The sequence below is a fragment of the Cryptotermes secundus genome, unplaced genomic scaffold, assembly GCF_002891405.2.
Source record: "Cryptotermes secundus unplaced genomic scaffold, Csec_1.0 scaffold24, whole genome shotgun sequence".
In the NCBI taxonomy this organism is placed as follows: domain Eukaryota; kingdom Metazoa; phylum Arthropoda; class Insecta; order Blattodea; family Kalotermitidae; genus Cryptotermes; species Cryptotermes secundus.
Genome location: NW_019718270.1, coordinates 13,979 through 40,910, shown reverse-complemented (window position 1 = coordinate 40,910; position 26,932 = coordinate 13,979). Strand labels below are relative to the sequence as shown.

The following is a 26,932-nucleotide window of genomic DNA, read 5'->3' as shown; positions in this document are numbered from 1 at the left end:
AATGTAATGCTGGGAGAACCCATACATGTGTGTTAAATACCAGAATGATAGCCCTAAAGGTCACATGTTGCAATTGACAAGGCAGTAGAGATTTTCGCATGAGAAAGGGGGGGGGGGTCCTGATGTGACAGAATGCAGTTTCCTAGACATGACTGTAAATTTTATGCTGCAACAAATTGAAGACAGTGGAGTCTATCAGTCACTTAATAAGTGCCTTAATGCACCTTTTCTGGGAAGGTGGACTGCAAGAGAAAGTTGCAAACTTTGGCCACCTCAGTGCCCAAATTACTCATTTGACATTTACCTTTTGAGTTACATCAGATGAGTGGTATTACTTACTTACTTGTGGAGCTGCAAAATCTGCACTTACCCAAGAATTTCCCAGCATTTTACGGAACCCGAAGGTTTATTATCGTGTTCACAAGAACCGTCCACTCGTCCCTATCCTGAGCCAGATCAGTCCAATCCATATCATCCCATCCTATCTCTCTAAGATCCGTTTTAATATTGTCCACCCACCTATGTCTTGGTCTTCCCAGTGGTCTCTTTCCTTCTGGCTTTCCCACCTCATCCTCCTTGACTTGATCATTCTAATTATACTTGGAGAACAGTACAAGTTATGAAGCTCCTCATTATGCAGTTTTCTCCAACCTCCTGTCACTTCATCCCTCTTCAGTCCAAATATTCTCCTCAACATCCTGTTCTCAAACACCCTCAGTCTTGTGTTCCTCCCTGAATATCAGTAACCAACTTTCACACCCATACAGAACCACAGGCAAAATTATAGTTTTGTATATTCTAATTTTTATGTTTTTGTACAGCAGACAAGAAGACGAAAGGTCCTGGACCGAATGGTAGCAGGCATTACCCGAGTTCAGCCACCTCGTTAATTTCCTCCTCAATCAGGTTTTGATTTATCATCGTTCCCAAATATCTGAACTGTGTCACATTTTCGAAACATCTATTTCCTATCTTTATGTCATGATTTTGCCCTGCATTTTGGTGATGAGACAGTAACATATACTTAGTTTTCTCTGTGTTTACTTCTAAACCAACCTCCTTACTTGCGTCAATTAAAGTTTGTGTGTTTTTCTTTATGGTATCTACATTATCACCCAGTAGATTCACATCATTGGCATAGACCAACAGCTGATGTGTGCCGTTTAATTTCAGTCCCACCTGGTTTTCCTAATGGCATATTCTAAAGCAAAGTTGAAAAGGAGTAGCGATAAAGCATCTTCCTGGACAGGAAATGTATCAGACAAATGTTTACCTATACAGACTTTACTGTACATTTCGTTTAAACACATTTCACTCGTATAAGGTAAAAAAAGGTAAAACAGTCTCTGTAACAGGTCATGAAGGCCCATAAGGTTGTGAGATGTCGAGGGCCCCACATTTTCTCTAGATAATTGGCTTATAGATGGCAGTAAGGTTGTCAGCCTTATGCACTGGCCACCCTTTATCCCCCAGGAAGATTCCTGGAGCTCATTTCTGTTAGATGCTGAGTTGACCCCAGGGCCGTAATACAGCTGGAAGGACTGAAAAAATCCACCTCATTGGGATTTGTACCTGCGACCTTTCAGCTTGTAGCATAGTGCCTCAACCAGCTATGCTACCATGTGCCCCCATTATATTATAAGAAAATATTTATTGTCTAGAAATGTGTGTTATATTTCATGAGGACACATTAACACTTCAGCAGACAGTTGTTTGTTCTGGAAGAATTCATAAGGTTGTGGTGTTACTACACTTGTCTGAATAATCATGTGTTTTGACAAATATTAGATAGTCTTTGAACTTTGTTTTTGCAGCTTTGGGGGTGGACCAGCTTGCAACCGTTTGTATGCATGCCCTACTTGTCAACAAGAGCAGGAAGCCTTGGCACATAGAGTGAAACATGAGCTTGAAGAATTCATACAACTGAACAAAGAATTCCAACAAGCTGAAGAAAGTCCAGTTGTTATATATGCAATTGCCATGAACTGGTTCCGTCAGTGGGAGAGTTTTGTCAAGGGAAAGGAATCAGAGCCTCCTGGGCAAATAGACAACTCTTCTATTTGTTCTGTTACTAAAAATGGACAGGTAGTTCTAAAGATGGGTGAGTTTTATATACAGTATGCATTTCTCTGGAAGCTCCTATTTAACATTCCCTAATTTAAGGTTTTCCCCTCATTTAGTGTTTAATTTCAGTGATTCTAAATAACTAATTTCATGTGATGTATTTCATTTAAGATTTTCCTTGGTTTGGTATCTAAATCCACTGATCCTCAGAGAGATCTTAAATGGGATTTTCACTGTAGTTTGGAGTAAAAGAATGTAGTGGGTATGTGTACAAAAGCTGCACATTTCAATCTGACATCAGAAGTTTCTGTTAAATGAACCTCTAGTGACCTGAAAAGATGATTCTGTACTATGAAAAGCTTCAATGAAAATCCTGTTCAGACAGGTATTAAAATACTATGTTGGTGTTTCACAGTTTCTAAAATATTAACCATTTAAAAAGACATTTATTACATTGCTTCAGGTTCAGATTATGCTCAGCTGTCTCAAGAACTTTGGTCTTTCTTCCATCGTGTCTATGGTGGTGGGCCGGAAGTTGTCTTGAGACCACCATGCCAAAGAACAGGCAATAGTATTGGCTGTAACAGTAGCAGTAACATTTCACAACCTCCCCCATTGTCAAGGACAGTGCCAGTACCTCCTGAATCTCCACTTTGTATGGCTCATGCTCAAAAGGCACGTAGCGCAGAAAATATCACAAGTCATGGTGGTACTTCAGGAATGTCTGGAGGCACGGGAACCCTTGTTCGGCCAGCAGGAAGAGCCCAGAGTATAAGTTCAGACAACATAACTGTAAGAATGGCTGCTCTTTCAGCATCAGGGAACAAACAGTCAGTAAATACTGATTCCAAGGGTCTGGAAAAAGGTAAAGAGACATGCAACATATAGCAATAAAGTCTTTATACTTATTGCTGCCTGCCAGTATGTTAATATTTTGAGAGACTGATGTGGTTTATGTCTTGAATATTTGTTATCTTGCTGTAAAATTCATTAAGAGAAATGCAACATTTTCAGGCGGTCCATAACCGCTGTATAGAAGTGTTACAATATTTAGCAAGCATTAAGTAGTTACACTTCATTTTAGCTCTGTGCAGGGGTTCTACACCTTCCTTGTAATCGAACCCTTCCAAATCTTGTCACTTCTTAGAAAAGCAGAGTATGAAAAAACTTCCTCCCAAATAATATACCTCTTCCACAAGAATATCCCCTTCATATGCTCCTTCCTGCATTCATAGCCCATCTTTAGACAACATAACTTTTGCAACGTGCTTCATAAATCATTATGTCCTCAGAAAGAAAATGAAAGTTGCTTTACAGTATTTCACATATGTGCAAATGAAGCAGATAAAAAGAAATATTTTTTTCTAAAACAAACATAGAATATCACCACCAATCTAATTCTCCATTTATGTTTGCATAAAATTTCAGGTCTGTCATACATTTTTGCAACAGACTTCCTGAAAAATTTCTGATGATGTTCAAATAATGGTTTAATAACCACTGCTGTAACCCATGGGATTCAGCTGTATCCTTTTACTGATGTCACTGACTATATAACAGTACCGATAGGTGAATTCTGATACCAGCATGGAAAGTGTGTTTCAGTTTCATGAAGGACTCATCTGAATTTAAATTAACTACCTCTATGTAATTATCAGATGTCTATGTATTAAGTCTGTCAATAATAACACACAAGCAATGGGCAGATTGCAGATTGGCTAATGACACAGAAAAGCAAACTGCGGAAAAACTGTCTGGAATATCACATCACTTTAAACAAGTGGACGACGCCCCTTACGAGGTGGAATAGAATTTTACGAAAGATTTTAATGAATTTTAAGTAATTAATTATGTTATTTTAAGAAGACTGCAATGCTCAATTTTAGCAAGCATCAAAGCAGTGTAACAATTTGGATGCATTGAAACACCTGAGGAGGGCTGTCTGTGGCCAAAACATGTTGGGTTGGTGTTGAATGGTGACTGTTGTAAGGATTGTGGCATTATTGACGTACTTAATCCATAGACGTTTGATTAAGGATGTGCAACGGGATGCTGAAATACAGAATTACTGTGTAATTATATTAATTTTGAATGGTTTTTATAATCTTTATGGCTGTTTGCAGTTCATAAACCAGGGAAATGATTTAGTATCAAAGCGCATGCGCGCACATGTGTGTGTGTCAGAGAGAGAGAGAGAGATTCTTAATTTATCACTTTTATTTTTGGCACTCGGATAGCCATGTAGTTCTCCATGGTCTGTTCAACATAATTATTCTAATTTTTTGTGCAGCAGTTGCAATGACTGTTTCTTGCAAAAATATTAAGGCTTCAGCTTTTGGTTTCAGGTGACCCAAACACATCTCTATCTTCTGTGCCTGGTTATTGTAAAGATGAAGAGACACGAATGGTATCAGCAGTGGCACCACCGACGTCTATACCATCGTCATTAGCTTCAGACCAGTGTGAAGTTAGTGGAATTGTGGATGCTGTCTTGAGAGGCCCCTGGTGTCCATTAAACGAAAAATATGGTATGTTATCTTAATATCCATTGGAATAGACATTGATAGGGAACTGGGATAGCATAGTCAGTATAGCGACTGGCGACAGGCTGGATGACCGAGGGGTCGGAGTTCAAGTCCCAGTAAGGTCGAGAATTTTCTCTTCACATCATCCAGACCAGCTCTGGAGTCCACCAAATCTCCTATCCAATGGGTATTGGGGGCTCTTTCCTCGGGGTTAAAGCGGCCGGGGCGTGAAGCTGGCCACTCACCTCCAGCTAGTGCCAAGGTTAAGAAAATGTGGATCTACACATCCAATCCCCAATATGCCTCCATGGCATAGCTCTTAATTAGTGTTATGCCATGGTGACAGGGGGCGTGGAGGTATCCCACCGCTGCCACCATTGTTACTCCGTGGTGACAGGTGGCGTGGAGGTATCCCACCGCTGTCACCATATGTTACGGCGCGAAGGGGGGCGTGGAGGAATCTCTCCACCTCTTCCGCCATGCATGCCGTTGCGCCCTTGGGTAATGGCCAGTTGCAAGGCTAAGCACTTGGTACTTGACTCATTAACTACCTCTTGGCTGTGAGTTCCCAGTCCCAATAACACAGGGAGGTATGGGAGAACGGGGAAATAGAGGGTGTGACTGGGGGTAAGTCATTAACACCACACATCCCCTTCACTCGGTCTACTGTTGTCTACTAATATATATACACTTCATACATATCACTTTCATGGCCGACAGTGGCCGGTTACGTACACAATGTAATTTAGAGAAAAATACACTTGGGTTCGCCATCCCTAGCCTTCGAGGTACTTCCTACGTCCCAACTCAGGGCCTACTCTCTCTGCCCTAACCCTGTAACATGACACTTTAATAATATCTCACTGTATATCCATGACTGATATGAACAGTTCCACTTACTTGGTGTAGGAAGCTGATGGTGTCCCTCACTTGGTCTGGCACGACCATGGTTCTGGCTGGCTACTACACTCAGTTACGATGTTTAAAAGATTGATTGTTTGATCCAAAAAGATTCCATGATCGATTCAATGATAGATCCTCTCCCAGTTGCGTCCACAACTTTATAACATTCCCCCTGCTGACACCTGTCTTTGGGGTAAGCTCCGCCTCTTCACTAGAGCGAATTTTCCCCCAAAGGTCCATCTCTCGTTGGTCAGCTGGATAAAGAGGGTTGGATCTCCTCAGGCCGTCTCGCTGAGTTGGCACTCTGTACGCCTTGGCCGTACAGCTGTTTTCAGTCTCTTCCACGTGAATCAGCGGTCTAAGCAATGCGACAAATTTCTACTGACATCGCTACTTCCTGAATTTTTACTTCAAACATTACCCTTCATCTAACTTCTCTACTGTAACCCAAGATAACTTAATACCTAAAAGTTACAAAAACCAATGCCGAAATTCTACGGCATTACAATTAGTTATGCACAGGGAGAAGGTAATTAAAAAAAGGTAAAGTCCCTATGCTTGACTAATTAAGCACTGCGCCATGAAGGTGTATGGGGAAGTGGATGTATAGATTCATATTTTCTTTACCTCAGCACTAGCTGGAGGTGAGTGGTCAGCTTCACACCCCGTCCACTTTACCCCCTGGGAAAAAGCCCCTGGTATCCATTGGATAGGAGGTTTGGGGGACCACAGAGCTGGTCTGGATGACATGGAGAAGAGAAAATTCTTGGCCCAACTGGGACTCAAACTCCGACCCCTCAACTGTTCAGCCTGTAGGTAGTCGCTGTACTGACTATGCTATCCCGGCTCCAAGCACAGAGATTAATTAAAAAAAAAAAAGACATTGATAGGGAGCAACAGAGCATGTTGCAGTATGTTGTTATAGTCATGGGTGTCTGTTTAGTATTCTGTTATTTTGTTAGTAAATTATCACATTTATATGAATATAGATATAAATTTGTGCTTATGAAATCTGCATATCTTTTTATATTCAGTGATTACTATCTGAGGTAACACCCTCAAAACACAGCACCACTAGTTGGTTGCTGGCCAGTAAGTGGCAAGTCCAATAGTACGATTGATGCCTATTGAGGCAGGACAGGCCATATGTGCCAGCATTTCCTCCACTTCCTTATCTTTTTGTAGCCAAAAAGTGAGGTGAGTGTCATATTTAGGGACAAGAAGAAATTCTTGGATATGTTACTGGTTTATTATTAATTTTGTTTACTCACTTATTCACTTCCATTTTTAAGACGTCTTAAAAATGTTCACAGTCTCTCCTTAATTTAAAATATGAAAATCACACTCAGTTCCTACATGTTTTGGCAGTTGTTACTTTTTGGAACTGTTGCACTGCATTAGATCTTAAGTCAATATATTTCAGTGTTATTGCGTTATCATTATTCACACAGAAATACATTTGCTTGAGAATAAAACTCTTCTTTCATTCCCATGCTACTTTTTACTTGTGGTGTTCATCTTCGTGTGTTCCCACTAGTGGAGTGTCTGGGTGGCTCAGGAAGGCCACAAGAAACTTCAATCAGGACAGTTGATATCCCACCCTTGATTGAAACTGGACATCTGTCAAATTCAAGTCACAAATGTTACTGCTTGAACCAGTTTGCTCATTTATTTGGGAATATGAATGGATGTATTTTATTGACATAGATTTAACATGAACCTCTCATGTCTTGTTTTTGTTATTAGATTGAAATGAGTTTTACTCTATTGGGACAGTGTCAGAAAACCTTATAAGGGAGGAGTTGGGGTAAAGGGAGTAGATACATGCAGTTTATATTTGAGCCAAGGCATAATTTTGACAATCATTATTGTCTTTTTTTCTCCTTTTCAGGTTCATTAGGTGAACAGTGTCAATGAAATTGACTAATTTATCAGTTTATAGAAGAGTGTTTATTGAAAATGGTTTTAGAGGATTCTCTATATCAAGTGAATGGATTTCTTTACCGGCTCTCACATTTTTCTCAAAGGACATGTCACTTGTGATTAAAACCCTGTAATAGGTAATTTTTTATTTTGTTTTTACTGACTGATAATTATTTGTTGTGCACATGAAGTAGTGGGTATCAATTGAATCATGAATACCTTGCATTTTCAATGATCAGAAAATGGGCATTGATGTTGCTGAACTAGAAACCTTGCCTTTAAAAGCAACTATGCAGTTTCCACCATCAGTTTTGAAGTTGTGAACTTAGTATGATTGCTTTGAACCAAGACTGTGTTTGTTATGTGAGCAGTAGAACATAAATCCACCACTTTACTACATCCCTACCTAAATACCAAATGAACAGTTGGCATAAGTGCTTAACTTTTCCATTGTTTTTTTACATGGCTATAAAATGTAGTAAGTATTGAGGTAAGTGAAACATTGTATCTAAAATAAATGGGCAGTTGGGGTAATATTAATTAGATAGAAAGTTGTGTTTGATGTGTATCAGTCTCTTGGCGCTTCTTGTTGGTTACAGATCATTTTGTAGTTTATATTTTTGTTCTCTCTTTCCTCCAGTATTATCCCATCATTACATGCAAGATAAGGGTTCATGATTCACTTGGGTCACACATTTTATGTAGTTATAATGTATACCAAAGATATATATAGATAGGTAGATATATATGTGAGTTTCAGTAAGATGTATACAGATGTGTATGGTCAAGCCACAGTTTTTATGTATTAAGTTTGTAATATGTATTTACATTTTTTAAGAGTCTGCTTTTCTGGCTAAGTACACCTGTGGAAACATCCCTGTAAAACCTAGGAACAGTAAACTCCCCATTATATGACGGGGAATGGTGGTGGTTGAATGAGAAGTTTGAATGTTAGGATGCTATAGCTGGGAGTTTGCTATACCTGTAAATTTTCCATGTCATTCTGTTGTGCTTGGAGTCGGTGTTTTCAATTTTCAGTGTCATAATAACATACTCTTTAAGGAGTATTAATATCAGTTTGTTATATTATACCAAAAAGAATGCATTGACATTCCATTAATTAAATTTAAATAGATTTTGACATTTTGCCTCATACTGTGGAGACTGTAGGAAGAAATGTTTAATCCTCTTAGTATTGTGTGCTAATTCAAGTATTGATTTATTCTTCTGTTAATAAAATTACGTGAAGTATTTCATGAGTGAAAGTCAGATGTGGTGTACTTGAAACAGTGCAACATTTTCAGTGAGCTTAACATTTTGTAGATATATTTAAACCATCTCCTATTTTATTTTACTGCAGCTACTCTCAGCAGAATTGAATACAATTATTGTGGTGTCATTGTATACTACTGGTATTTTGGCCAGTATTGTAACAAACTGTTCGTATATTTGTTCATCAGTGGCAAAATTCCAGTTATTTTTTTGAACCCCTTGTTCTGAAAATAGGAATGGTTTTATTACACGATAGATGTACTTGTCCCTAGGTTTTTGGCACCTGTCTCTGATGTGTAACCTCAAACTTTTGGGATTTAGCTGCATCATAAGTTGACATTGCTCTAACATTGTGGCATACATTGTAGTAAATAGATATGTAAATCTTAACAGTGGGAGTACGGATGGGCAAGAGAGCATGATGCAGTCCAGTGGGAAGAAGCCATGTGGTTGAGAATAGGAGATGGAGGAAAATAAATGAAGTCAGGCTACAATCAATTTGTATCTGTCATGATAATTGACATTGTGGTGGTATTAACTTTTCCAGTGGCTTCCCAAAATATGGGGAAGGTACTGACTTCAGTATAATTGAGCCCTAGTAAATATCCATACTTCCCATCCCTACATCATTAGGAATGCTATCTGAAAAGTCAGATGCTCCCATAACTTGACCTATGAAGATGAATAAAAGGTGAATAAAGTCTCGATTTACCACATTTCCTCCAACCCTTCTTAACTGCGTTGAGCCTTCCCATTCGGTAGCACCACACTGTACATCTGTCTTACTCCCATTGCAAGACCCTATACACTATATCAGTTCACTTCCTCCCATCTCATGTTCACCGCAAAGATGGTGTCTGCAATGTATGCCAAAACATTGGAATGGCTTCAACATACAGCAGCTAAACATTGAATGCTGAAGTTACGCATTACAGAACATGAATTTAAGTGGGATGATGTGAGTAACAACTCTGAGTTAATTGTACCTGGTTGTTGAACTTTCAGTCATCACTAAAAGTTATTGGTCTGGTCTTTACATTTAAAGTTGGATAAATGTATCTAGTGTAATTTGTGAATTATAATCATTCCAAACCTTCCAGTCTTAATATAACTGTTGCTTTTTTACTCATTATCCGTCATCCTATTTTTAAATAAAAAACAGGATGATAGATAATGTCTAAAAAGCCAGTAATTATATTAATACGTATATTATCAGAAACTTTAGACCTTAACTTCCAGGTCTTGCTATGAAGATCACTGATACTAATAGATGATTTGCTCTAATTAGACAGATATTCCTAACCATACACTTGTCCTGTTTCTGCTACCTGTGTACTGTACTGGATCAAAATTATATATGTAGATATTTCTTTTGAAATCACTGTACTCACCTCTTCTGTAAAAATCCTTTCACTGTAACAGATAGTTGGTTCATTGGCACTGACATGCTTCCTTCTTTTTAAATCTTAATTATTATGTTTGTTTTTTTCATTCTTAAGATTGTGGTTGCACATAGTTGTGTGTTCAGCCACAGTGCTCCACCTGCTGGAATGTCTGCTTTAGAAGTTTTAATTTAATTTAATTTCAGTTCTACACACATTTCAACAGATTTCTGTAACTGTAAAGACCAAAAACAATGTTGAATAGACTAAGCATTAGTTTTGGATGTATGAATGATGTAGAAGACGTTCTGTTAACTGAAACAGACATATTTGTTGTATACCTGCCACGATTTTAACAATTAATAGGCCAAAGCAAAGAAATATTAATTTTAAGATTTGTCCACATGGAAGTGGCATACCTCCACCATCCAGAAATTGTAAATGCTGTAATGGAAGACAAAATCCTGCTGTGCTTGAGAGTTTAAATATCTGCAAGGCTTTAAATAATTTATTGTGTTTGAAATTGGAAACCTATTTTTCTATGTGATGAACAGTTTTCTACCAATATATCTGAACTTTGTAAATTTTTATTTTAACATCTGTTGGTTCATCAAAAATTAGAGGACAAGCAATAAAAATATGCTACAAGAAAGTCCATTGAAACACATGCATATACCATGTATATCTCTGAAGCCGCAGTATCAGTAGTTCTGGGTGCAAGGAAGAAGTCCAGAAGTGGGCACAGGTTGATGGCATTTTCATTCCTTTGCTGCAGAGCTTGCAACAGTGCAAGTACAGTCTAAGAAAGAGGTGACTTAATCTTGCAATGTGTGTAAACCAAAAATAGGTGTCACATTATGATAAGTATACTAATGGAGAGACAAATTTAATGTATGTTATAATAGAAACAGCCATTTTGAGAGGAAGGGTCACCTACATCACAGCCACAGGGAAGAATATCTGCCATTATATATTGTTTGCAGTGATTGAGGGACTTACAGAAAATTACAATAGACCAGTACATGCTAAAGGGGAAGAAAATCAGATGATTCATTGTACAAAACTTAGCTGCATGAATGCCACTTCATTTTAAAATATGGAAATGAATCTCACTGTCCTGGATGTTCTGTTTGCTCCATGAGACCACTGCATTACAAAGGAAAAGAGGACTGCAAGAGTAAGCCTACTTTGTTCTTCTGTCCATCCTGTCCGGGAGAGCCTGCACTGTGTATGATGGGAAGTCGTATAATGTTTTAATTATCACCATGAGAAAATCATAATTCCAAAATATTGTTCTATATAGGAGATGACCCATTTCCTGAGCTTGCTGAAGAGTCAAATTTTCCCGCACCAAGTGGACAGAGGGAGCCACCGGAGGGGGCAGAAGCCAAATGGTGACATCAGTTGAGAAAGTGGAGGCTCGCGCTGTGATATGGTTGCTGCATTTGCAAGGGAAGTCTGTCAGGGAGATCCTCAACCGGATGATCACTGTGTATCAGGAAGATATAACTCAGTGGTTAGGTGGAAGAGGCACTTTCATTGTGGACAGACAAACCTTGAAGATGAACCCCAAAGTGGAAGACTATCTCTCACTGAGGAACCGGGAATTGTGATGCAGGTGGAAGCTTTGATCCTATCCGATATGCGCATAACTACAAAAGCTGTTGTTCATGAGGTCCACATTATCTGTGGATCAGTTTTCAGCATCATCCATGACGAGTTACACATGACAAAGGTTGCTGCACATTGGGTGCCACAATTGTTGACACCAGTTCAAAAACAGCAAAAGATGGATGTGGAAAAGAAACTTTTGCAGTTGTGTCAAGATGAAAAGATGGAATTTTTCGACCACTTGATCACAATGGATGAATGTTGGGTCTATCATTATGACCCTGAAACAAAGGAAATGAGCAAGCAGTGGAAACATGCAGACTCGCTGCGACCAAAGAAGGTGAAATCCCAGCCGTCATCAGGAAAGGTGATGTTGAGTGTGTTCTGAGATCGGCAGGTGTCATCATGACCGACTGTGCGCAAAAGGGCATCACCATCACGGGCAAGTACTACCAGAACCTTCTGAGAAAATTACGGGGGGAAATCAAGAAAGAGCGATGCAGAATGCTGGGAAAAGGTGTGCGACTTCTTCATGACAACATACTGGCTCATGCTACGAGGACACTTGCTGCCAGTTTGAGATATGAAATTCTGCCCCGTCCACCATATTCACCAGACCTGGCACTGAGCAACTTCTTCCTCTTTCTACGGCTAACCTGTACGTCTAGTGAAAATATTACAGAGGAATAGCTGTTACCAAGTAAGAAGTGGCGAAGGCAGACAGAACATTTAGTGTGGAAATCAGCAGTAATATTATACTTACTTCTAGTTTCGAGTTCAGTGTATAAGTGCAATAAATCCAATCCAAACCCCGTCTAATAGTCACACAACCCAAATACGTGATGATAATGTAACAGATTTGCTCAAAACGTTTTTAGGCAATGGCTCAGTAAACATGTTCCAACATGCAACAATGGAAGTCGTGTCTCAGTGGACGAATGTTTTTGCTCGTTGCTAGGCAACAGCTTACCAATGAAGTCACTGGCTAGCAATTGCGTGGCCGTGTCTTCTGTGTTGTCTCTGGGGAGCCTATATAATGAAGACCTGTTGTAGTTTAGATTAGTGTCTTCTCCTCATAGAGGATGTTACATAAGGACTATAAAGTTTTTAACGAAGCGTTGCCTAGAAACAGCTCTGGTAACTTTACTTATCTCTTGGTCGATGTATGGTAGCGTCTCTACACGCTACAATACAGAACAACATTAATGAAACTGTAAACAGTGGACAGTTATGTTGTAAATTTTATGCAGAATCTGGAAATTTTTCTATCACAAAGATGTAAACCTTCTGAAATCTAACGTTGTGTAGTCCACTGAAGGCCAACCGATGCTTTGGAGGGACATATCACCTCCATCTTCAGAGTATAAGTGTAAGAAAATGAAGGAACCAGCATGAAGCAGGTAGCAATCAAATATATCATGGGCACGTGGTAGCGTAGTTGTTTGAGGCACTATGCTACAAGCCGGAAGGACATGGGTTCGATTCCCGATGAAGTCATTGGATTTTTCAGTTGATCTAATCCTGCAAGCTGCAGTATGGCCCTGGAGTCGACTCAGCCTCTTAACAGAAATGAGTACCACAAATCTTCCTGGGGGTAAAGGGCAGCAGACACATAAAACTGACAACCTCATCACCATCTGTGGGCCAGGATCATTGAAGGTCGCAGTGCAAGGGTCAGATTTTATGGAACTACTACTACTACTACTACTACTACTACTACTACTACTACTAGAAACTGTGAGCCTCGACATCTCACAACGCTGTAGCCCCCCACGGCCTGTTACAGGGATGACATTGCCTTTTTTCCAGGTATACTGGAATTAGTGAAATGATGCTCATTTAACTCTGCAGCTAATGTATACCGAATTCACTTCATATGTGCTTCGTGTAACCGTATAAGCTAATTTTGATAAATATGATATATAAGAAAAAGAGAATGGAAGGAAATGCCCTTCCTTATAAATAAGTTTTAGATATCCTTTTTACATTTCTTCAGATATGGATAGTGCAGTCAGTATAGCGACTGGCTACAGGCTGGACATCCAAAGAGTCGGAGGTCGAGTCTCTGTGGGGGCAAGAATTTTCACTTCTCCATGTCGTCTAGACTGACTTTGGGGCCTACCCAGCCTCCCATCCAATGGGTACCAGGGATTCTTTTTCCCCGGGTAAAGCGACTGAAGCGTGAAGCTGACCACTCACTTCCAACTGCTGTGGAGATCAAGAAAATGTGGGTCTCTACATCCATTCCCCCACAAATGCATAGTGCTTAATTAGTAGAGCACATGGACAACTTTACCTTTTTTTAATAATTCATCCATTTTTTAGTAATTTTCTTGTAATGAAATTATTTCAATAAGACTACGGAGGTGAAGTGAGAGAAATTCAATGTTAGTGTAGCTTGCTAGATCCTGGAGGCTGGAGAAAACCACAAGGAGTGAGGGATCCATGTGACTGTACTGAACCAGGCGAGTGGGAATATGATGGTCCAGCATAAGTTCGATACGTACTCACCACACGAAAACGAAGCCATGGCACTCTTTCTGAATATGGTTTCTGATGGCAGAGTCATCATGTTCGCCATAAAGGTACGCTTTAACAGTTGTGAGACAAATGAAGGTCAATTTCTGAGGATCTCCTGTATTGGTTTGTTAAACTAACTCCATGAAGCTGAGCCCTTCTTGAGGAGCCGCCAATTCTGCAGCTAATCAAGAATTTCCCTATATTTTATGCAACGCTAAAGTTCATTACCGTGTTCACAAGAGCCCTCCACTGGTCCCTATCCTGAGCCAGACCAATCCCATCCTATCTCCCTAAGATCCATTTTAATATTACCAACCCACCTACGCCTTGGTCTTTAAAGTGGTCTCTTTCCTTCTGGCTTTCCCACCAATATCCTATATACATTCCTTGTTACCCCCATTCGTGCTGCATGCCCTGCTCACCGCATCCTCCTTCACTCGATCATTCTAATTAAACTTGGTGAAGAGTACAAGTTATGAAGCTCCTCGTTATGCAGCGTTACTCATATAAATTTATAATTTGTGCTAAACAGGCCTACATTTTCACTAAGTCTTATTGTTTTGGAGATATTTAAATTAAAGAATACAAATACATCGGAATTATTACCTGTGCACCAATCTTGTCATTCTTGATTAAAATATTAGCTTATTTAATTCATCCCATCATGTCTACAGTTAATCAGATCATTTTCACCTCAATTGGTCCCTCATAGACCTGCGTATGTTGTGTTATGTTAACAGATAATTTATTTCTAAATTACATAATAGACAGCACGTATGGTGTATGGAAATGAACTGTAAAGTTATTACTGTAACATTAATATTTCTGACATCTGAAATGTCTGGAGCTTGACAAATATGACACGCTCAAACAATTTTAAATCCCTCAATACATATTAAGAGGTTCAGAAATATAATCCTCTGAATGTAAGCCGTCTCAGTGCAGTTTCTTCTGGATTTCTGTGACAGTAACTGTGGCTGACTTAAAGGATGAAGGAACATTCCAGATGAAGCAGCCAGCCAGAGACCTCCTGAAGAGACTGGGTTCAAAGCGAATCCAGGAAAAACCGCCATCTTATGTTTTCTGGNGAGACTGTGGACCTGTCGTCTTGACAGATTACTGATGATGATGATGATGATGATTGAATAAAAGTTTCTGATGATATCTGATATGCCCATACAATATACATTATTTGACACACACTCCTTTTCCTCTGTTCTGCCCATATTTTATAAGTTCAGAATGCAGAGATATTGTACAGACAGTTATTGATTCTTCTCTACAAAATGTGGGAGCCTTGAAGACTCACAACCCTATGGGCCTACACAGCCTGCTAATGGGACAGCTTTACCTTTCTTTTTCTTTTCTTTACCAGTACAGCCTATTAAAGTTTTCCATAGTCCTTAACCTAGAAAGATACCCAACCTCAGTCATGTAGCCTGAGCCTAGTCTAGCTAGCATTAGTGTGAGATGTTCAGTCTGACTTGATCCTGCTCTGAACTGGACAGCCAGGGCTTTCAGCCACCATGAGCCTTGCCTAGGATAGTTAAGCTGGACTAGCAGAAGACCTAGCAAAGGCAAGAGAAAAGCCTAATTTTACCATGTTTCCAGGCTTAAGTAGCCCATTACTCCCATCCCTCGCCCAAAGCAAGCAGGCCAAAATTTATCCAGCCTAAGAACAGTCTAAATATCATAGAATTTAGGTTCTGACAGGGGGTTGAATGACTGTGGAACAAGCATATATATATTCCTGAAGAATAACCCAGCCTGGTCATTGTTGCACATGACACTTTGCCTGAAAACAGCGTAGCTATCCAGGCTAGTAAGCTGAGATCTAATGTATCTTAGCAATAAACAAAAGCATTTCAAAACCTGCCTCCATATGCAGGTAGCGTCATAATTGGTCATAATCCCGACGACAGATGTCACGAAGAACGGGCAATCGCCAAACCACGTGATAATGTCGACCAATCACAATCGCTTTAAGCGCTGCAGAATTTGGGCCAATGACAACTGATGACAATACTGTTCGCTTCAAACAGCAAAAGTGTGATGTATTGGTAAGCGTGGTAACAGCTACCTGTACTAGCTATCATGTTGTTAGAAATGGTTCTGATTCGCTTGTCAGGTTGATGAGGAGCGTGAGCGGAAGGGGGGCAGTTTGGTTATGTTAAATTCAATTGAGGTTACAGGATTTTAACGTTGAGGTAGTGTGACGTTACTTGTGTAATATTTTTGTAATGTAAAAGCTTTACGTGTTTGCTGTGATGATTTGATATAAATTTGTTCAGTAAGCAGGAGACGAGTGTACTTGACAAATATTGTTCATAGTACATCTTCGTGAATATATAAATTTGAATCATATAGACTCTTATTAGAGGTGCAGCTGCAGTTCTGCAGTTGGGTTATGGTTTAACATGTCTGTGCTTCAGCTCCAAGGTGGTTGTAAACGTAAATGTAAGCCCGTCACTGTGACCGAAGTAATTAACAAACTCACAGTAAGTATGCTGCGGAATGAAACAGATATGTCATGTGATGACAAAGTTATAGATGCTGAGTTTATGTGCAAAATAATGATTAATCTTAATATTCGTGTTAGAAGTTGAGAATTTGAAGTATGACATTAAGTAAAGTAAAAGTAAGTAAAGCTATCCCTGTAACAGGCCATAAAGGCCCATAGGGTTGTGAGACGTTGAGGGTCCCATATTATCTAAACAATCGGCTCAAATATGTAAGGTTGTCAGCCTTACGTGCCGGCCGCTCTTTACTCCCCAGGAAAATTATTTAATTAATTCCTGGTACTCCTCTGTTAGAGGCTGAGTGAGCCCCAGGGCCATAGTGCAGCTGGAAGGATTAGGTCAATTGAAAAATATCCAGTGACCTCATTGGGACTTGAACCCACGACCTTCCGGCTTGTAGCATAGCCCCGCAACCAGCTATGCAACTGCATGCCCCGAAGTATGCCATTATGGGATCATATTGGAGAGAGAGGGAAGGACTTCTTAGAAATGTTATGCAGGTTTATGTTTTTCATTATTTGTTAGAAGAAAAGATTAATATTATTACAGGTGCTTAGGAAACAGCATTTCACAATATAGATTAGTTTGTATTTGGCTCATGAAATTTGGCTTTGTAGGAGAGTTTAAAAGTAGATACAAATTTTGTGTTAAACACTTTTCTGTATTGGTAAATATGAGCTTGGTCATAGTGAACTGCAAGTATTGAAGCTTCACTGTTTCAATTACTTTCTTTGCAAATAATTTTGCAGTATAGAAGTTTGTGTTAACTCCCATCAATTCTCCATGCCTTGCATAGTCATTTGAGTGGTTTGTAGCCATATTTTATTAATTGAGAAGAATGTTAACACTGTTTTTGTAATGAAGGAACTGATACATAACTCTAGTTCTGGGGAAGATCAGCATTTTCATTTTATGAGCTTGTGGGGTCTTATGTAGTTTTGTCATTACTCCGATGACAACCCACTTCTTCGGAACAGTTTGTTGGTCCTGAAAAGGACCGTGGTTGCTGAGATGCTTGACCGGTGAGGTAGCGCGGTGCACGCCGGTAGGGAGAGAGGTTAGTTGCGGTGAGTGGACTGGCCGCAGTGCGGCCGTTGCTTGATCGCGGTGCGGCAGATGGTGGAGGTTGCTTTATCGCAGCGTGGCGGCTGCTGGTGGAAGGCTGGTCGTTCAGCACGGTCGTAGGAGTGATGAGGCAGTGGCTACACCAGATGCCCAGTGGGTCGGACAGGGACACGACCACCGGCGAGTCCAGGTGAGGTGCCCCAGTGAGTCGGGTGTGAGAGAACCGGAGGGCCGAGGCAGTCATGCTTGGCGCAGCCTGCCGATGCCTCCGAAGACCGAGCGCTGGCAACAAAGCCTGCTGGCTGATGTTGCTTGAGTGTGGCTTGATCATAGACTGAAGTCAACTGATTCTGCCAAAGTCAAAGTCATGTTACAACTGATGGTCAGTCAGTCAGTCTGTCTATCTTGGTGTCGAGCCCCAGCTGGGGCTCATGACCAGATGTTTTCTTCTTTGTGAAAGTTGGTGTCCTGTCCATTTGGGGCGCCCTCTCTGATGAGAGGTCGGGTCTGTCATTTGTCAGTCAGTCTGTTTTAAGAAGTCCACTGTCTGTATTTACATAATTTACAAATCCACATTTGTACCTTCTATGTACAATATATACAAGGCCTCTGTCAACCCAGGCATTGTACAGCAGATTATGCCCTATTTATAGTAGTAATCGCTATCACGGCAGTCTAGTCACTTGAACGGTCGTATGCCTGACCACCGCCAAGTTTAAGCCTCTTATACTTCCTGTGGCTGGCTTTGCCTTGTCCAATGTTGCGAACATTCTCATTATCATAATTTTGTATGACTTCTGCTTGTTGCCTGCATAATTTTGTTATATAATCATATACGTATGGAATTTTGAATGCCATGTGCAATTCGCGGACCGGTGTGCGCCTTGGAAAATTGCCAATCGTGCGGAGAACCTTGTTTTGCAGGTGCTGCAGTTTCACTAGATGGGTTTCACTAGATGCCGCAAACTCCCAGGCAGGACTAGCATAAGTCATTACGGATCTAATAAGAGCTTTATGGAGGGTCAGTTTAATATTAGCGCTGATTCTGCCGGTTGGGGCTGCTCCTTTTTATACACTGCTCGGTGGGCGGAGCGAAACTTGAAATTGAGGAGGAAGAATTTGCAGGGCACTGATTGGCTAGCACGTGTGATGATGTAGATGCGAGGCTAGCAGCGAGCACAGTATAAATGCGAACGTTTGGAGCAATTTGATTGGTTAGCGCACGTGATAGTGAAAAGTGATGTGAAGAGTGTGCGTTGCAGAAAATGCGTGATAAGGTGGGATGTTCCCACAAGCGGATTGTGCTTGAATATTCTTGTTCCATTTTGTTTCCTGTTCTTGTAGAACCAATATTTGGTCCCCACTAATAATTTAATGTAGATAATTGCATTTTATAAAAGCTGTACTGACATCAAAGTTTGTGAAACAGTGAAAATTACAGATGTGGCTATGGATATCATGGTGTTTTGCCTGTAGTAGCTGAAATGTAAAGGACAGAATTATATAATTATTGACTGGGAATTTTGGTTGGACAGGAGTTTGGAAATGGAAAATAAGCATAAGTTCTTCCATGAAATTTTTTATATATAAGTAGTGCAGTATTACATGGCTTGCATTTGTAAGGGAATGGAAATGAACTTCCCATTTTTAAGGAGCTGAAGACTTTACTTTTATATATTTTTACAGTGTTTTAATATGGAGATATCTTTGAACAAAATTTACTTAGTTTAAGGGTATTATTAGTACCTTTTCTTTAGGCCAGTATGTATACCAGCAAATACTTGATCTGTATTGACAAGCTTGTCAAAAGTCTCACACATTTACCATTGCACTGTCATTTTGTTATGTAACCATAAATTTTTTTTGTCATTGCAAGCCACATGGAAGTTTTACATTTTGTTGAAATTAAAAGTGGATCAAGTTTGAAACCGTACATACATATTCGCATGCAGATCAGAATCTGTTTTTTAATGCTATTCATGTAATTGTTTCAGGCCTGTGACTCACCAGCATGAGACCTCAAGTGACTCATCTGCCATAAGAGGAAGGAGTTGTTGCTGTACAGTCATAACAAGCAAGTTACAGCATTTCTCTGATGTCCATTATGCTGTCCTGTCATCCATGCTTGGCTCTTTCAGATAGCCTTTTCTCTTGCGACTATGCTGTCAGGATCTCTGCATGTCAAGACTGAAGTGAAAATCTGTGCATGCCAAAACTGAAGTGAAAATCTCAAATGAGACCTCAAGTGACCCATCTGCCATAAGAGGAAGGAGTTGTTGCTGTACAGTCATAACAAGCAAGTTACAGCATTTCTCTGATGTCCATTATGCTGTCCTGTCATCCATGCTTGGCTCTTTCAGATAGCCTTTTCTCTTGCGACTATGCTGTCAGGATCTCTGCATGTCAAGACTGAAGTGAAAATCTGTGCATGCCAAAACTGAAGTGAAAATCTCAAATGAGACCTCAAGTGACCCATCTGCCATAAGAGGAAGGAGTTGTTGCTGTACAGTCATAACAAGCAAGTTACAGCATTTCTCTGATGTCCATTATGCTGTCCTGTCATCCATGCTTGGCTCTTTCAGATAGCCTTTTCTCTTGCGACTATGCTGTCAGGATCTCTGCATGTCAAGACTGAAGTGAAAATCTGTGCATGCCAAAACTGAAGTGAAAATCTCAAATGAGACCTCAAGTGACCCATCTGCCATAAGAGGAAGGAGTTGTTGCTGTACAGTCATAACAAGCAAGTTACAGCATTTCTCTGATGTCCATTATGCTGTCCTGTCATCCATGCTTGGCTCTTTCAGATAGCCTTTTCTCTTGCGACTATGCTGTCAGGATCTCTGCATGTCAAGACTGAAGTGAAAATCTGTGCATGCCAAAACTGAAGTGAAAATCTCAAATGAGACCTCAAGTGACCCATCTGTCATAAGAGGAAGGAGTTGTTGCTGTACAGTCATAACAAGCAAGTTACAGCATTTCTCTGATGTCCATTATGCTGTCCTGTCATCCATGCTTGGCTCTTTCAGATAGCCTTTTCTCTTGCGACTATGCTGTCAGGATCTCTGCATGTCAAGACTGAAGTGAAAATCTGTGCATGCCAAAACTGAAGTGAAAATCTGTGCCTCTCAAGACTGAAGTGAAAATCTGTGTATATCAAGACTGAAACGAAAATCTGCGCATGTCAAGACTGAAGTGAAAATCTGGGCATGTCAAGAAAGAAGTGAGAATCTGTCCATGTCAAGACTGAAGTGAAAATCTTTGCATGTCAAGATTGAAGTGAAAATCTGTGGATGTCAAGACTGAAGTGAAATTCTATGTATGGCAAGACTGAAACATGGCGGGAAGATAATACTGCAGTATTACAGGAAGAAATGTCAGTTTGATGTGTGTGACCATGTCAGGCTGATACTTATTTGTCCAACAAACTGCCTCTCTTGCTTTACTATGTTTGCATGTAGGAGGGTAACACATATGCATGATATCATCTGACTTGTGTTTTGCTTTGATGCTGTCTATGTGCAACGTTGGTTACTATCCACTTGCTTTTCTTTGTTGCGACTACATGTTTCAGCCTGACAGTCATCAGGTATGCAGGCTGTTGTGATCACAGAACCTGCTGCTTATTGTAATGCTATTCTATTTCTGTTAATGTAGAAGCCTCAGATTGCATCTTGTTACGTGGGTTAGTGATCTGTTTTTTGTTTTGGGTGTCATTGAGCTGCTGGTGTTTGCCTTATGGTTTTGTTTGGTTTTATTGGTTGTGGCTGTGTTGAATGTTCTTGCTGGGACAGGGGTTTCTTGTGTTGATGGCCAATCACAGCACAAAAAACATGTGCAGCTGAAGGACACCTGAATAAAAAAAAAAGCAGATGGTTAACCCAGATGCAGTCTGAGGCCTCCACATATCAGAAACACCCGGCTCAGTCAGTATACAGTACTGTCAGTTGAAAGGACATCTATTTAAACTTGGACTGGTAAATAGCTGCCGCTGTAAAAGGTGTCCTGACATGGATCACATGTCCTATTTGTGCCTGAAAATGTGACTGAATTACGATTTTGTTGCCTGGGACTCCAACTGAAGGAACCAGTTGAGTATGAAATGGCACCATTAGGCAAAGTACTGTGCTTTATTTGAGCTGCAGGATTGCTAGTGGGCTATGTTAAAAATGGAGTGTAAATAGATTGTAGACTGTCTCTTCATTCCAGCTCCTTTAATCTTATTCTGTGTATAAGGTGAATATTCATTAGGACAGCTGGTAAATAGATTCTTAAGGGTTCTGACAGTGGTGTATAACACTCAGAATTACTGGGTTTTTGGAAACAGACCCAGTTTCCAAAATGCTGTGTTTTCTAGTTTTTATAATAGTGCACAATGGACAAAGTCCAAAAACTCAGTAATTCTGACAGTTGATAGAGTTTGTAGAAATTGTTTTTTGACCTTCAGTTTCAGTTTGATGACATTAACTACTGAACCACTGCAGCTAGACATGTGAAATTTGGTACAGAGATAGATCATAAAACATACTTGCATGTCATGTTTATTATGATGATGGAGGTAGTGTGGAACTCTTGAGACTATTTGACAAGTTAATGTAATCAGTCTGTATTTAAGTAACATGTTCTTCACAAATTATTGTGATGATGACAACAGCAGGAGCAATGATAGTAATAATAATTATATGGCATTAACATAGATGTATAGGACTAGATGTCTATGCAGAAAGAAAGTATGAATTTTGCTCTGAACTTCCTTGTTTGAATTAATGTCTCATCATGTTGGATTTCCTGTCATAGGTCATGTACTTCAAGAAGAATAAATATTTGAGGGTCATTATGGAAAAAAATGTAATTAATCCGAATTGGGAGGTGCACTTTTTAATATTTTTTTATTGTATGGTTTAAATGTCACCCCTGATATATTATTTCTACATTTAAGTTCTGCTCAGTTTTGCTGAACAAACTTAAGAAAAGGGTTTCTTCAAAATCTGTTCACTGAGAAAGAAGCCATTACAGTGATGAAGGTGTGGGAAGTTGATAACATGATGTTCATATACATGGGAAGCTTGTGTGTGCTTGCTTGGAAAGCTAGAGAACTGCACGTGACAGTAATTCTAATCGTCTCATCTCTGCCTTCCTTCATTTGAAGCATTGTGTGTTAGTAGGAAGCATGCTGAGCTAAATTAATGTACAGTTTCTCATTTCCATCATAAGTTTAACAATGCTATAAATGTAGTAATCAATATGTAACAGGAATTGTTCATTTATGGAATGTGTTCACTTGTATTCATGAGTTTAAAAGGCAGAATACCAGTTGGGTCTTTCCTTTCTCCTTTCTCTTTTATGCATATTTAGCATTTTTTCTGTGGCAGAACTGTGTCTGTATTCCTGTTGTTGTAGGTTGCAGTTCTTGCAGACAGCACGCATTTTGATGGAGTGTGATATGGGAGGTCCCTAATGAAACCTGTCTAAAGCATTACATCAGCTTCCACTTCGGTTGGTCTAAATCACTTTCATATACGTCATACAGAAGTATTAGACGTTACAAATATTCGGTAAAGTTTTTGTTTGTGTGTGAAATGGACTCTGTATGCTTGCACCTTACCTCTCTTTTGCAATTTTTTATTGAATAAAGTACAGCCGATGATGTCTCTTTCCCGAACCTCATCCTGTAAACTGTGGCTCTCATATCTGCATGCACTATCAGCATGTGGCAGTGTGGATTAATTGACGGGCTTTTCTAAACACCTCGTAACTCGAAGGACTGTGGTAGTCTTAGTTGTGAGGCCATGTAGACTGGTGAATGTTACCGCCACTCTGGAGGAACCTGTAAAGTGATAAGACCCTGAAGATGGAGGCCTCACATTCATCAGAAATGTTGGTAACATTATACAAGACTACATGGTGTCACATCCCAGAAGACTGAAATCTTCATGGTTACTGCCATGGGAACATCAGATCTCAGCTGAATACACAGTCATGAGTAGATTAGTTGGTTTTGATTTGACATGGGAGTTAGGTGTAGGATAGCAGCCCTTGAGAGTTGCATGTTATGCGTTTTAGTTAATACTTCTGAATTGCATGGTGACAGTGAGGAGGCTACGGCTGGTACTTGGAATGAAGAGTACAGCATTCTGAGTTGTAGCAGCACGTAGTTCGGAGACAGCCTGGCGTTTTGGAGGTGACATATTCTTCCTAAACATTGGGCCGTCTCCAGACTACACGTTCAAACGCAGAACCCTGAACTCCTTATAGATGTTGCCATGAGAACATCAAATCAAACAAGGTACTTACAATATTTGTGTAAGAAACATAAGTTGCGGCCTGATTGCGGAGGTAATTGTAAGTATCAATTGGATAGGAACTGCTGCAGCTTTGAGGGTTGGTGGGGAGATGTTAAGGCATTTTTCTAATTGGTACAGTTAGAAATTTCTTGGCAGCTAATTCCTCAATACTCTGACAAGCCATAGTGGACAGTCAGGTATTGTACTGAAGTAGAATTCTGAAATGTAAGTGTGTGGAAGTATGATGGGTTGCAGCATAGTGAAAGCAATATGAATCACTTTGTTGGATTGTAACATAATCCATGCAGTGGTACTTGAAAATTCTGTTAGGGTTTACAATATTTGACAATATTTTACATTCACTGTATCCAATAATTATATAGACTGAAGCAAATGTATGTGAGGATATTTCTATCCTTCTGGGTGGGATATTTGTAATTTATTTTAATAAATACTCTTCAGAGCTGATTATGTGTTTGCTTCATGTTTTAGGAAAACTCATTACAAGTACACCCTGAGGATGTCTGTACAGATGCAGAAGTAAGGGGAAAATAAGAATTTTACACTCACTGTCAAAAGTTTTATTTGATAGATCCATACAGGTCAGTCGAAGCACAGTAGACCACTGTAGGTCGCGGTGCAAGGGCCGAGAAGGTCTACCCCCTCATACAGGTCGGTCATATTTAGAAAGTCGGCTCCTCTGATGCAGGAGAGATTTATCTGCCACAAGCCTTGCGTTGTCACAGAAAAATGCAGATCAATATAAGCAGAACATTAATGTCCCAAACGGAGTTTGAGGCCAATTGTAGAATGCCTGATACTATGCGTCTATGACAATGCAGCCAGTTGGTTCAAGCCTTCATCCTCGCTGATACATATTTCTGCTTTACAGTGTGCTGTCAGGAAGGACTGGAATTGAAGGACCCCAGCTGCATGCTGATGGGTTTAATACAACCAATAAAGAAATAAAAACAAGTAACGTCCCTGTCCTCAGTGCAGCACTGCACTCAGAATATGTACAGGGTGTAAATAAAATGAAGTATACGAGAACATATAAAACAGCATCTGCAGAAGAGTCGCATTGTAAATTCAGTTAACAAATAATTTGAAAATATTTCAGAATTTTAATATGTGGGATGAAAAACATGAAAAAAATAATTGGATTGGGAGTAAATTATAGATATTGTTGTCCTTTTTTTAAAAAATCCTATCTTGAATGTTTCAGAACACCAAAAAATAAAATTCAGTAGCATGTTGAAAGAATACATGTTGGTTGTGTTTATGGAGGTAAGTAAAAATGCTTTCACTTCGATGCATAAAGAGCTGCAGTTGCATTCCCTGTGAACATGAACATGGAACCTTCAGAAGGTAAGTTCGCTGCCCCATCCCTGAGACCCACACATCTGTTGGTTGAATTTGCATATAAAATTATATGTGCAGTGAATTTACAACTATCCTCAGAGCCTGACTGTTTGAAGAGCCCACTTTATGATCAGAATAAACGTAGAATAAATCCTTACAAGACCAGTCATCGTACATGACTCAATATGAATGGTATGTATAAAGCTTAAGACTGGCTGTACCAAACTGTTTATCCTGTACTGAATACATCAGTCATGACAAACACTGGATGAATGATCAAGCATGACAAACATTAGCTCAGTGGTACAGCAGTTGGCTTCCGTGCATGAGAACATGTGTTCAAGTCCATGTGGAATGGGAATAGAATGAAGTAATGACATCATGAAGGGGTGGGGCCAAGTTAATATACATGAAGTTAATGCTTAATGTACAATTTGCAGGTACAGTAGGAAATGCAAACAAAACCCTGTATTTTTTGTTCCAGTAACGTTCAACAACCTTCAAGAGCACAGCACTGCCACAGCCCCAAGCTTTTAGCCTGGGATTTGATAGTTTGGCTGCAGATGTAGCTGTATTTCTGAAGAAGGGATGCAGTAGCCAATCAGCATCAATGGTCAGAGCCAAGTTAATATACACGAATCTAGTGCTAATTGCATGACTCAAAGGTATTGCAAGAAATGTAAACAAATCCCTAAACCGTCTAAACTTGTAACCTCCAAAAAGTCTTCAAGAGCTCATTTATAGCCACAGTTTAAAACTGTTAGATGAGAATTACAGAGCAATGTTGCAGATGAACGTTCATGTGTTAGACAGGATATGAGGATAAACTTTGTTTCCTTGATTCACCATCTGTTAAAGCCAAGTGGTCAATCCTCATTCAGTCAAGTCTTTTTATTTATAATGAAATGACTGGTCTGAGGAAGATCATTTATTCTGTATGTCTCCTGTGAGGCATCAGCTGACTGCTTGACCACAACTACCTTAATCTCAGGGGTAAAGCACCATTTCCATGTGCAGCAGCCCCAAGGTTTAGTCAACAGGTTTCATGACGATACTTTTCTTACATTACTCTACTTGGTATTGGGTCTGAAGCTTGCTTTCAGTGTAAAGCAGATGAGCCAAGTGGATGAGAACTGAGCAGTTGGCTTGCAAAAAGTGGCTAATTGAAGAAATGAAGTTAATCCTCATACCCTATCTAGGAGATAAATGTTCAAGTATGGCAGTGATGTTTAATCCTCATCAGAAAGTTCACAGCTTTGGCTTGAAATATGCTCTTGAAGGTTTTAAAGGTTATAAGATCAAAACAATCAGGGTTATATATACATTTCTTGTATCTTCAAATTATTTGCATTTAGCACTACATTCATGTATTTGTACATAGACTTGGCCCCTGACCATTGATGCTTATTGTCTACCGTAACTCATTTTCGGAAATATGGCAACATTTGCAGTCAGCTGCAACATGTCTTGCGTTCTTGAATGTCCTTCCAGGTTTTGCTTACATT

General features: G+C 39.7%; 2 protein-coding genes and 1 long non-coding RNA gene across 6 annotated transcripts in view; all 3 read left to right on the top strand.

Moving 5' to 3' along the window:
- The window catches only part of LOC111866528 (ubiquitin carboxyl-terminal hydrolase 20), a 49,899-nt gene extending 39,175 nt beyond the window's left edge, over nt 1-10,724 (top strand). For all 4 annotated transcript variants that reach the window (XM_023855773.2, XM_023855692.2, XM_023855605.2 and 1 more), the window contains 4 exons: nt 1,815-2,101; nt 2,528-2,929; nt 4,410-4,592; nt 7,384-10,724. In XM_023855773.2, the coding sequence (XP_023711541.1) occupies nt 1,815-2,101; nt 2,528-2,929; nt 4,410-4,592; nt 7,384-7,409 (898 nt within the window). In that variant the 3' untranslated portion in view covers nt 7,410-10,724. The remainder of the gene's footprint in view (nt 1-1,814; nt 2,102-2,527; nt 2,930-4,409; nt 4,593-7,383) is intronic.
- Nucleotides 10,725-11,501: 777 nt separating this feature from the next.
- Nucleotides 11,502-12,068, top strand: LOC111866725. Its single transcript, XM_033752695.1, has one exon. It carries the CDS (start codon nt 11,502-11,504, stop codon nt 12,066-12,068), a length of 567 nt encoding a protein of 188 aa, XP_033608586.1.
- A 4,198-nt stretch (nt 12,069-16,266) lies between these two features.
- LOC117282640 lies at nt 16,267-23,053 on the top strand. Its single transcript, XR_004513461.1, has 2 exons — nt 16,267-16,698; nt 19,779-23,053. It is a non-coding gene; the product is annotated as an uncharacterized LOC117282640 (long non-coding RNA).
- Nucleotides 23,054-26,932: the final 3,879 nt, after the last annotated feature.